The 12,805-nt window shown below is 50.0% G+C and overlaps 1 protein-coding gene across 1 annotated transcript in view; it reads left to right on the forward strand.

Moving 5' to 3' along the window:
- LOC140106882 (uncharacterized) overlaps positions 1–10,683 on the forward strand; it is a 47,542-nt gene extending 36,859 nt beyond the window's left edge. The window contains exons 8-10 of the mRNA XM_072131506.1: positions 3,777–3,892; positions 10,283–10,503; positions 10,549–10,683. Of these exons, the coding sequence (XP_071987607.1) occupies positions 3,777–3,892; positions 10,283–10,503; positions 10,549–10,683 (472 nt within the window). The remainder of the gene's footprint in view (positions 1–3,776; positions 3,893–10,282; positions 10,504–10,548) is intronic.
- The last annotated feature ends 2,122 nt before the right edge of the window (positions 10,684–12,805 follow it).

Consider the following 12,805-nt stretch of genomic DNA (forward strand, 5'->3'; position numbering starts at 1 on the left):
ATATCAACCAGATACAGGCAGCAGTTATATCAACCAGATACAGGCAGCTGTTTTCTCCCCCAGATACTGGCAGCAGTAATATCTTCCATATACAGGCAGCAGTTATATTCCCCCAGATACTTGCAGCAGTTATATCCCCCCAGATACAGGCATTATGCTAATTAGTTGGGGTAGGAACAGCGCACAGACCATTCTTATTTATCCCAGCCAAAGCATTTGTGATGATAAGGGGCCTTAGATGATGAAATTATTAAATTATTGCATGTGTGTACAGTCGCAAGGAAGTGAATTAGACCACTGCTGATGTAAGACATGCTCATGCTAGTGCCCGGGGTAAATCAGCACTGCGCATGTTTATTTTGTTTCACAATTCTATATAGAAAAGCTAGAGAAAAGCAGAAAAGGGAGGAGCATTCAAATTATAACATATCAGGGTTCCCAGATCATGTAGTCTCTTGATTGTAGAGTTTCCCTGCTGTTGCATTCCCACGTCACCATAATGGATTCCTAAAATTCTTCAGCCTCAAAGTGTTAGGTGCGGTCTAAGATCTCGGCGCTATTTTAAGTTCATTTTTTTTAATTTCAGTACTTTTCAGGAATATAAGAAGCGTAGAAATGACAGGATTTGATCAGCTAGGTTTTCATTAACAATGTCCGTGGTCCTTTCCTGATTGAATGAGCAAAGAATTGAGGAACTCTGTAACAAAGGGCAGAGAAGATGTACAACACAGAATAGTCAGATAGTGAGAGTCCTCAGAGGCTGGAGACTGAGGCACAGCTCAAAACTCCAGCAATGATCAGAGCCAGGGCTTTATCAAGCATAGTGGGGGCCACTGGACACAAAATATGATCCTCCACGTATGTATGTTTGTATTTTTATTAAGAAAATGAATTTATCATAAGTAGGAACCTCAGTAAACTGTGCATCTATTAGCCGATATCTACTCCTCAGATGCATAAATTAGGGCAGGAAATAAGAATTTATAATGTATCCCAAAAAAAGAAGCTAACTCTGCATTCACTCTGCAGTCTAGTGTAATCACTGCCACCAGTCAGTCCTCAGTCTAGTATAATCACTACCACCAGCCAGTCCTCGGTCTAGTATAACGACTGCCACCAGTACGTCCTCAGTCTAGTGTAATCACTACCACCAGCCAGTCCTCAGTCTAGTATAAATCACTGCCACCAGTCAGTCCTCAGTCTAGTATAAATCACTGCCACCAGTCAGTCCTCAGTCTAGTATAAATCACTGCCACCAGTCAGTCCTCAGTCTAGTATAATCACTACCACCAGTCAGTCCTCAGTCTAGTATAATCACGTCCACCAGTCAGTCCTCATTCTAGTATAATCATTACCACCAGTCACTCCTCAGTCTAGTATAATCACTGCCACCAGTCAGTCCTCAGTCTAGTATAATCATTACCACCAGTCAGTCCTCAGTCTAGTATAAATCACTGCCACCAGTCAGTCCTCAGTCTAGTATAATCACTGCCACCAGTCAGTCCTCAGTCTAGTATAAATCCCTGCCACCAGTCAGTCCTCAGTCTAGTATAATCACTGCCACCAGTCAGTCATCAGTCTAGTATAAATCACTGCCACCAGTCAGTCCTCAGTCTAGTATAATCATTACCACCAGTCAGTCCTCAGTCTAGTATAAATCACTGCCACCAGTCAGTCCTCAGTCTAGTATAAATCACTGCCACCAGTCAATCCTCAGTCTAGTATAATCACTGTCACCAGTCAGTCCTCAGTCTAGTATAAATCACTGCCACCAGTCAGTCCTCAGTCTAGTATAATCACTGCCACCAGTCTGTCCTCAGTCTAGTATAAATCACTGCCACCAGTCAGTCCTCAGTCTAGTATAATCACTGCCACCAGTCTGTCCTCAGTCTAGTATAAATCACTGCCACCAGTCTGTCCTCAGTCTAGTATAAATCACTGCCACCAGTCAGTCCTCAGTCTAGTATAATCACTGTCACCATTCAGTCCTCAGTCTAGTATAATCACTGTCACCATTCGGTCCTCAGTCTAGTATAATCACTGCCACCAGTCAGTCCTCAGTCTAGTATAATCACTGCCACCAGTCAGTCCTCAGTCTAGTATAATAACTACCACCAGTCAGTCCTCAGTCTAGTTTAATCACTACCACCAGCCAGTCCTCAGTCTAGTATAATCAATGTCACCAGTCAGTCCTCAGTCTAGTATAATAATTACCACCAGTCAGTCCTCAGTCTAGTATAATCAATGTCACCAGTCAGTCCTCAGTCTAGTATAATAATTACCACCAGTCAGTCCTCAGTCTAGTATAATCACTGCCACCAGTCAGTCCTCAGTCTAGTATAATCACTGCCACCAGTCAGTCCTCAGTCTAGTATAATAACTACCACCAGTCAGTCCTCAGTCTAGTATAATAACTACCACCAGTCAGTCCTCAGTCTAGTATAAATCACTGCCAACAGTCTGTCCTCAGACTAGTATAATCACTGCCACCAGCCAGTCCTCAGTCTAGTATAATCACTGCCACCAGTCAGTCCTCAGTCTAGTATAATCACTGTCACCAGTCAGTCCTCAGTCTATTATAAATCACTGCCAACAGTCAGTCCTCAGTCTAGTATAATCACTGTCACCAGTCAGTCCTCAGTCTAGTATAAATCACTGCGACCAGTCAGTCCTCAGACTAGTATAATCACTGCCACCAGTCAGTCCTCAGTCTAGTATAATCACTGCCACCAGTCAGTCCTCAGACTAGTATAATCACTGCCTCTAGTCAGTCCTCAGTCTAGTATAATCATTACCACCAGTCAGTCCTCAGTCTAGTATAATCATTACCACCAGTCAGTCCTTAGTCTAGTATAAATCACTGCCAACAGTCAGTCCTCAGTCTAGTATAAATCACTGCCACCAGTCAGTCCTCAGTCTAGTATAATCATTACCTCCAGTCAGTCCTCAGTCTAGTATAAATCACTGCCAGCAGTCAGTCCTCAGACTAGTATAATCACTGCCACCAGTCAGTCCTCAGTGTAGTATAATAACTACCACCAGTCAGTCCTCAGTCTAGTTTAATCACTGCCACCAGTCAGTCCTCAGTCTACTATAATCACTGCCACCAGTCAGTCCTCAGTCTAGTATAATAACTACCACCAGTCAGTCCTCAGTCTAGTATAATCACTGCCACCAGTCAGTCCTCAGTCTAGTATAATCACTGCCACCAGTCAGTCCTCAGTCTAGTATAATAACTACCACCAGTCAGTCCTCAGTCTAGTATAATCACTGCCACCAGTCAGTCCTCAGTCTAGTATAATCACTGTCACCAATAGTCCTCAGTCTAGTATAATCACTGCCACCAGCCAGCCCTTAGTCTAGTATAATCATTGCCACCAGTCAGTCCTCAGTCTACTATAATCACTGTCACCAGTCAGTCCTCAGTCTAGTATAATCACTGCCACTAGTCAGTGGTAGCCTATCTATTCTTTACAGCTAGCTTATGTCCCCATTTACTTCTGGTATTGTGACCTCCTATTGATCGTATTTAGGAGGAGAGGGATTATAACTCTAGTTATGCCAGGTCCCAGGTGCCCTTTCTATACTCTGGCCTTAATTGGAACAACCACATGGTATAACGTAGGTGCCAAAAAGACGTGAGACTAGCCATAATAACAAGGAGACTCCGGAACAGACTCAGTGCTGTTCTTTCTCTATGTCTTTTATTACTTTTATTTCTCCTGCTTCTATTTCTTTGTATTGTTCTACTGATATCTTACTCTTGTCTTTTCTAGATCGGGAAATCATAATTGCTGGAAATTACAAAATGGAGAATTATTGACCGAATCTTGTAATAATAAGAAGAAATTTATTTGTGAAAAGAATCTCCTTATACTAGAAATGAAGCGCGGTAGTTCTAATAGATATAATTATTATTTCACTTTCTCCTTATGGGGCACAGGGTATAAATGTGACCCCACCTGATACTTCACCCTCCAGGCAGGATGCATTGCAGTACATTACATTGCTTCCCTTCTATCTACCAATAGATACATAGACCTGGCCCATGAGCAGAAGCCAAATCCTCCTCCTTCTCTTCCCGCTTTCTTAAACTCAACATGGAAGAAAACAGAACTCCTATTCTTTCCTCCACCTAACACAACCCTCCTCGTCACAATTCATGGCTCCACACTCTCCTCATTCACTGCCTTGTAGTCACCTTTAGCCTTGTCCTTTAAGCCTCACATCCAGGCCCTTACTACAACCTGCTGCCTCCATCTCGCACATCCGACCCGTCCTCAATCCAGAGTCTACAAAATTACTAGTTCATGCCCTTATCATCTCCTGCAGTATTCTCCTCTATGGTATTCCAGCTAACTCTCTAATGCCTCTCTAACCCATCCTAAACTCTGCTGCCCGGCTCATTCCTCTGTCTCCTGGCTTCTGCTTTGCCTCTCCTCTCTGCTGCCCAGCTCATTCCTCTGTCTCCTGGCTTCTCCTCTGCCTCTCCTCCCTGCTGCCCGGCTCATCCCTCTGTCTCCTGGCTTCTCCTCTGCCTCTCCTCTCTGCTGCCCGGCTCATCCCTCTTTCTCCTGGCTTCTCCTCTGCCTCTCCTCTCTGCTGCCCGGCTCATCCCTCTGTCTCCTGTCTTCTCCTCTGCCTCTCCTCTCTGCTGCCCGGCTCATCCCTCTTTCTCCTGGCTTCTCCTCTGCCTCTACTCTCTGCTGCCCGGCTCATCTCTCTGTCTCCTGGCTTCTCCTCTCTGCTGCCTGGCTCATCCACCTGTCTCCTGGCTTCTCCTCTGCCTCTCCTCTCTGCTGCCCGGCTCATCCCTCTGTCTCCTGGCTTCTCCTCTGCCTCTCCTCTCTGCTGCCCGGCTCATCCCTCTGTCTCCTGGCTTCTCCTCTGCTTCTCCTCTCTGCTGCCCGGCTCATCCCTCTGTCTCCTGGCTTCTCCTCTGCCTCTCCTCTCTGCTGCCCGGCTCATCCACCTGTCTCCTGGCATCTCCTCTGCCTCTCCTCTCTGCTGCCCGGCTCATCCCTCTGTCTCCTGGCTTCTCCTCTGCTTCTCCTCTCTGCTGCCCGGCTCATCCCTCTGTCTCCTGGCTTCTCCTCCGCCTCTCCTCTCTGCTGCCCGGCTCATCCCTGTGTCTCCTGGCTTCTCCTCTGCCTCTCCTCTCTGCTGCCTGGCTCATCCCTCTGTCTCCTGGCTTCTCCTCTGCCTCTCCTCTCTGCTGCCCGGCTCATCCCTCTGTCTCCTGTCTTCTCCTCTGCCTCTCCTCTCTGCTGCCCGGCTCATCCCTCTGTCTCCTGTCTTCTCCTCTGCCTCTCCTCTCTGCTGCCATGCTCATCCCTCTGTCTCCTGGCTTCTCCTCTGCCTCTCCTCCCTGCTGCCCGGCTCATCCCTCTTTCTCCTGGCTTCTCCTCTGCCTCTCCTTTCTGCTGCCCGGCTCATCCACCTGTCTCCTGGCTTCTCCTCTCTGCTGCCCGGCTCATCCCTCTTTCTCCTGGCTTCTCCTCTGCCTCTCCTTTCTGCTGCCCGGCTCATCCACCTGTCTCCTGGCTTCTCCTCTCTGCTGCCCGGCTCATCCCTCTGTCTCCTCGCTTCTCCTCTGCTTCTCCTCTCTGCTGCCCGTCTCATCCCTCTGTTTCCTGGCTTCTCCTCTGCCTCTCCTCTCTACTGCCCGGCTCATCCCTCTGTCTCCTGGCTTCTCCTCTGCTTCTCCACCCTGCTGCCTGGCTCATCCCTCTGTCTTCTCCTCTGCCTCTCCTCTCTGCTGCCCAGATCATCCCTCTGTCTCCTGGCTTCTCCTCTGCCTCTCCTCTCTGCTGCCCTGCTCATCCCTCTGTCTCCTGGATTCTCCTCTGCTTCTCCTCTCTGCTGCCCGGCTCATCCCTCTGTCTCCTGACTTCTCCTCTGCCTCTCCTCTCTGCTGCCCGGCTCATCCCTCTGTCTCCTGGCTTCTCCTCTGCCTCTCCTCTCTGCTGCCATGCTCATCCCTCTGTCTCCTGGATTCTCCTCTGCCTCTCCTCTCTGCTGCCCGGCTCATCCCTCTGTCTTCTCCTCTGCCTCTCCTCTCTGCTGCCCGGCTCATCCCTCTGTCTCCTGGCTTCTCCTCTGCCTCTCCTATCTGCTGCCCGGCTCATCCCTGTGTCTCCTGGCTTCTCCTCTGCCTCTCCTCTCTGCTGCCCGGCTCATCCCTCTGTCTCCTGGCTTCTCCTCTGCCTCTCCTCTCTGCTGCCCGGCTCATCCCTGTGTCTCCTGGCTTCTCCTCTGCCTCTCCTCTCTGCTGCCATGCTCATCCCTCTGTCTCCTGGATTCTCCTCTGCCTCTCCTCTCTGCTGCCCGGCTCATCCCTCTGTCTCCTGGCTTCTCCTCTGCCTCTCCTATCTGCTGCCCGGCTCATCCCTGTGTCTCCTGGCTTCTCCTCTGCCTCTCCTCTCTGCTGCCCGGCTCATCCCTCTGTCTCCTGGCTTCTCCTCTGCCTCTCCTCCCTGCTGCCCGGCTCATCCCTGTGTCTCCTGGCTTCTCCTCTGCCTCCCCTCTCTGCTGCCCGGCTCATCCATCTGTCTCCTGGCTTCTCCTCTGCCTCTCCTCCCTGCTGCCTGGCTCATCCCTCTGTCTCCTGGCTTCTCCTCTGTCTCTCCTCTCTGCTGCCCGGCTCATCCCTCTGTGTCCTGTCTTCTCCTCTGCCTCTCCTCTCTGCTGCCATGCTCATCCCTCTGTCTCCTGGCTTCTCCTCTGCCTCTCCTCTCTGCTGCCCGGCTCATCCCTCTGTCTCCTGGCTTCTCCTCTGCCTCTCCTCTCTGCTGCCCGGCTCATCCCTCTGTCTCCTGGCTTCTCCTGGCTTCTCCTCTCTGCTGCCCGGTTCATCCCTCTGTCTCCTGGCTTCTCCTCTGCCTCTCCTCTCTGCTGCCCGGCTCATCCCTGTGTCTCCTGGCTTCTCCTCTGCCTCTCCTCTCTGCTGCCCGGCTCATCCCTCTGTCTCCTGGCTTCTCCTCTGTCTTTCCTCTCTGCTGCCCGGCTCATCCCTCTGTCTCCTGGCTTCTCCTCTGACTCTCCTCTCTGCTGCCCGGCTCATCCCTCTGTCTCCTGGCTTCTCCTCTGCCTCTCCCCTCTGCTGCCCGGCTCATCCCTCTGTCTCCTGGCTTCTCCTCTGACTCTCCTCTCTGCTGCCCGGCTCATCCCTCTGTCTCCTGGCTTCTCCTCTCACTCTCCTCTCTGCTGCCCGGCTCATCCCTCTGTCTCCTGGCTTCTCCTCTCACTCTCCTCTCTGCTGCCCGGCTCATCCCTCTGTCTCCTCTGCCTCTCCTATCTGCTGCCCGGCTCATCCCTGTGTCTCCTGGCTTCTCCTCAGCCTCTCCTCCCTGCTGCCCGGCTCATCCCTCTGTCTCCTGGCTTCTCCTCTGCCTCCCCTCTCTGCTGCCTGGCTCATCCATCTGTCTCCTGGCTTCTCCTCTGCATCTCCTCTCTGCTGCCCGGCTCATCCCTCTGTCTCCTGGCTTCTCCTCTGCCTCTCCTCTCTGCTGCCCGGCTCATCCCTCTGTCTCCTGGCTTCTCCTCTGCCTCTCCTCTCTGCTGCCCGGCTCATCCCTCTTTCTCCTGGCTTCTCCTCTGCCTCTCCTCTCTGCTGCCCGGCTCATCCATCTGTCTCCTGGCTTCTCCTCTCTGCTGCCCGGCTCATCCATCTGTCTCCTGGCTTCTCCTCTCTGCTGCCCGGCTCATCAATCTGTCTCCTGGCTTCTCCTCTGCCTCTCCTATCTGCTGCCCGGCTCATCCCTCTGTCTCCTGGCTTCTCCTCTGCCTCTCCTCTCTGCTGCCCGGCTCATCCCTCTGTCTCCTGGCTTCTCCTCTGTCTTTCCTCTCTGCTGCCCGTCTTATCCCTCTGTCTCCTGGCTTCTCCTCTCTACCCGGCTCACCCCTCTGTCTCCTGGCTTCTCCTCTGCCTCTCCTCTCTGCTGCCCGGCTCATCCCTCTGTCTCCTGGCTTCTCCTCTGACTCTCCTCTCTGCTGCCCGGCTCATCCCTCTGTCTCCTGGCTTCTCCTCTGCCTCTCCTCTCTGCTGCCCAGCTCATTTCTCTGTCTCCTGGCTTCTCCTCTGCCTCTCCTCTCTGCTGCCCAGGTCATCCTTCCGTCTCCTGGCTTCTCCTCTGCCTCTCCTCTCTGCTGCCCGGCTCATCCCTCTTTCTCCTGGCTTCTCCTCTGCCTCTCCTCTCTGCTGCCCGGCTCATTTCTCTGTATCCTGGCTTCTCCTCTGCCTCTCCTCTCTGCTGCCCAGCTCATTTCTCTGTCTCCTGGCTTCTCCTCTGCCTCTCCTCTCTGCTGCCCGGCTCATCCTTCTGTCTCCTGTCTTCTCCTCTGCCTCTCCTCTCTGCTGCCCGGCTCATCCTTCTGTCTCCTGGCTTCTCCTCTCTGTTGCCTGGCTTATCCATCTACCTCCTGGCTTCTCCTCTGCCTCTCCTCTCTGCTGCCCGGCTCATCCCTCTGTCTCCTGGCTTCTCCTCTGCCTCTCCTCTCTTCTGCCCGGCTCATCCCTCTGTCTCCTGGCTTCTCCTCTGCCTCTCCTCTCTGCTGCCCAGCTCATCCCTCTGTCTCCTGGCTTCTCCTCTGCCTCTCCTCTCTGCTGCCCAGCTCATCCCTCTGTCTCCTCTGCCTCTCCTCTCTGCTGCCCGGCTCATCCCTTTGTCTCCTGGCTTCTCCTCTGCCTCTCCTCTCTGCTGCCCGGCTCATCCCTCTGTCTCCTGGCTTCTCCTCTGCCTCTCCTCTCTGCTGCCCAGCTCATCCCTCTGTCTCCTGGCTTCTCCTCTGCCTCTCCTCTCTGCTGCCCGGCTCATCCCTCTGTCTCCTCTGCCTCTCCTCTCTGCTGCCCGGCTCATCCCTTTGTCTCCTGGCTTCTCCTCTGCCTCTCCTCTCTGCTGCCCGGCTCATCCCTCTGTCTCCTGGCTTCTCCTCTGCCTCTCCTCTCTGCTGCCCAGCTCATCCCTCTGTCTCCTGGCTTCTCCTCTGCCTCTCCTCTCTGCTGGTATAATAAGCTTGGTAAGGAGCCGGATCTTCCTATGGTCACTGTTTACAAGGTCCGTCTATGATTCTGAATTGAATGATTACAATTGTGTTGATTGTATTAATAGAAATGTAACAATATCCTGCGATGTAATGCGGGAGGAGGTGATGGCGTTTCTATATACTTTGCTTGGGATGAATAAATTTAGTCTTTTTACGTAGATTAAGGTCATTTGATGTTTCTAGAATAATGATGGAAGGTTTTTATCGTACAAGTTATGATGAGTGCAATTACATTTGTCTTAACAGTTTGGGGTAATTGTATCTCTACTAGAGATTGTCAATAAAGCGTCCTCCATGGTGGGGGTGTCCTTTAAGAATTGGGAGGAATTAGTACAATGTAGAATATTGATGAAATTGGATAAAATCGGACCTAATATTGATCCCCCATGTTTGGAGTACTTCAGGCCCAGATTAGAGGCTTCAGTTTCCGCTTTATATATTTGCGGTGCAGGGCCAAAAGATTGAAGAAAACATTCATAGCAACTGGAAGTGTCAAATATTGTGAGAAGATGCAGAACAAGTCAGGACTGTGTTTTAGGATTTTTGATATGCAATGTGTATTTATATGTTATATATTGTTTTATTCTTTCTACGTTTTACTTGTTTGCATGTTTTTTATTTGTTTTTATTTTTGTCCTTCTTGGATTGTATATTGTGGATGTGACCCTCTAACTTGGGATAATAAAAGTTTATTATTATAAACAAGAGCCAATATTTTTCAGGTTTTGCTGCATCTTCTTACTGCATTTACATGGACAATACCTAAAATTCATTTATTATGGTCAAAACTGCTGAACGTCTCCTAACAATGGATCCATGGTCAGTATTCTGGTCGGTGTGTCATGAGGAACATGTTCATGTGGACGGGTCCATTGAAATTTATGTGTAATTTGCCATCTGCAAAACTATAAATACAAAAAACATTCATGTCCATGTAACCTGACAATAATAATTCCTGCAGTGAAAATCCAACCATTCAGCTCCAGACTTGGATGGCAGTCAGGAAACAACCATTACTCCGGTTACTGCTCCATGTTGGATCCTCGCTCCCCCGGTGGCAGTTCTTCAGTGTCTTAGCTGCTGAGCTGAGGGAATCACTGAGGCGACTCCTGTCGTCTGTATCTATTGGTGAATATAGAAAGCAGCGGATGCGGAGCTGTAACAATGTGTCAGAATTAGAGAGGAGATGATCTATTTGTTCCATAGATTCTGCATATCACCGCTATTTGTGTGTGAGAGAGAACCATAGCCAGAACCAAGCAGACCGCCCGCAAGTCCACCGGAGGCAAAGTGCCCCACAAGCAGCTGACTACCAAGGCCACCAGGAAGAGCGTGCCCGCCACCGGTGGAGTCAAGAAGCCTCACCGCTACCGACCAAGCACAGTTGCTCTCCGCAAGATCCGCCGTTGCCAGAAGTCCACCGAGCTGCTCATCAGGAAGCTGCCCTTCCAGCGCCTGGTCAGAGAGATCGCTTAGGACTTCAAGACCGATCTCCGCTTCCAGAGCTCGGCCGTCATGGCGCTGCAGGAGGCCAGCGAGGATTATTTGGTCGGCCTCTTCGAGGACACCAACCTGTGCGCCATGCATGCCAAGAGATTCACCATCATGCCCAAAGACATCCATCTAAAAATGGTTTAGAAAAGATCCAAGCGCAACAGGAAAAGGATAGAATTATCAGAAAAAAGGATAAAAATAAATAAATCAACATCAATGATACACGGGTCTGATATACGCAGGTCTGATACACGGGTTGTATATACGGGTTGTATACAGGGGTCTGATACGCAGGTCTGTTATACGCGTGTCCGATATACGGATCTGATATGCGGATCCGATACACGGGTCTTATTCACGGGCCTTATACTTGAGTCTGATACATGGGTCTGATACAAAGGTCTGATACGTGGGTTCGATACGCGAGTCAATTACACGTGTCTGATACACGTGTCTGATACACGGGTCTGATACACGGGTCTGATAAGCGGGTCTGATATGTGGGTCTGATACGCGGTCTGACCGGTCTGATACTTCTGTCTGACACATGGGTCTGATACACGGGTCTGAGGTTCTGTAGTTACAGCTAATGTGTTCCTTTTACACTCGGTTACTGGTGCAACATCCCTGCCAATGCGCAAGGCAGAGGAGTGGTTGCAAATAAGCCCCTTGTACCATTTAGTACATATAGAGGTAATTATGCAGCAGAAAATACTGCCTGGATAGGCAAGGGTTAATATTGTTGAATGTTTATCATCCAATAGTGTTCCACCTTTGTAACTGGAGTGTGATTGGAGAGTGAGATCACCTGACCAGTGATTAACAAAACCCTTAGTCAGGGGAGGAGTTAGAGGAGTAGGCCAGAGCCTTGCTACTGAGCACAAGGTCTTGGAACCCAGCTCCTGACAGAGGAGGACATCAACTCCACACACTAAGGGATTAGAGACAGCATGTGCCTCACACCTCTAGTGAGCTCACACAGAACAACCAGGATTAGAGCTGCAGCTTCCAGCATTGGACACAGCTACATCCCAGCCTGCACCTGCATCCAGGCTGGTGACCCATATCCTCAGGTTCCCTCTCCAAGATCACTCCCAGTAATCTGACTTTCTGCAGAATTGTTTGGCCTGTTGCTGCTGTTGGTTTGACTAAAGAACTGTAAGTTATTTTTATGCACAACATTGCCTCCGTCTGGTTCCTGCCACGGCTGAATCACCATCAAGGGCTCCCCATCCATCTGCCAGGGACACATACTTCAGACTCAGACTTACTGCGGCGTGGTACCACCAGGTCACTTTACAGATGCGACTTTGTCCCCGGTGGCAGCCAAGGAGAGGTACAAAGTCAAAAGTAAAAATCATGGTTGGGGACAAGCAGGAGGTTGAGACAAGCAGGAATTTGTAATACAAGCGCAGGGCATCAGACAAAGCTTTCTCTAAGACTGTGAGGCACCAAGATCCAGTGGGGCACAGGAAGGGGCAGACTATTTAGCAGAGCTGGGAGCCGGCCAGCACTAATTATCACTGGAGCCAGCACTGGAATGAGGGCAGGTAAGACCGATATCAGGGTCCCGGGAGAGCAGAGAGGGGCACGGGTGACAATATGAAAGGGAAAATATAAGGGGAAAAAAAATCAACATAAAAAGTTTTTCCATTAAAAACTTTTTTCATTAGAGTTCAGACCCAATTGATTTGGACCCTGCCCATTACACTGAGTGTACCAGGACTAGAGGGCAACAGAAAACCTTATGTTACCACCTGGAAGTAAACTTTATCCGTATAAGTAACTCCCAAAATATGACAGACCATTCTTGCTGGGTGGAAAATTAGGTCACAGCTTTATTTTATACATTAATCCGTAGTATCCAAACTCAGGCACTTGGGATAGAATCACACATTTTTGAGCTCTGGAAGCTGAAGGCCTTGAACTCCAAGCTGGCAAGTCGGCCAACCGAGCAATCACCATCTCATATCTTCCACTATTCCACCTGCTGGGACTGGAAATTAATTATAAAATACAAAGGTAAAATATTACAAAAACATAACATCTCAATAACATAGGGAGGGAGGGACAGTTTGGACAGTCTACCATCAGTGAATCTGGTAGATGTCCCTTACACAATTTGGCCTCTAGGTGCGTAAATAGAAAAGCAGCCGAGAGCAGAGACTCCATTATAAGTTTCCGTGCAGGAAGGTCGCAGTGTGAGTATTGGAGGACAAATAAGTAGAATTATAACGCTCTCAATTTTTTTATACACATTAATGTT

Source organism: Engystomops pustulosus, unplaced genomic scaffold (assembly GCF_040894005.1).
Source record: "Engystomops pustulosus unplaced genomic scaffold, aEngPut4.maternal MAT_SCAFFOLD_48, whole genome shotgun sequence".
Lineage (NCBI taxonomy): Eukaryota > Metazoa > Chordata > Amphibia > Anura > Leptodactylidae > Engystomops > Engystomops pustulosus.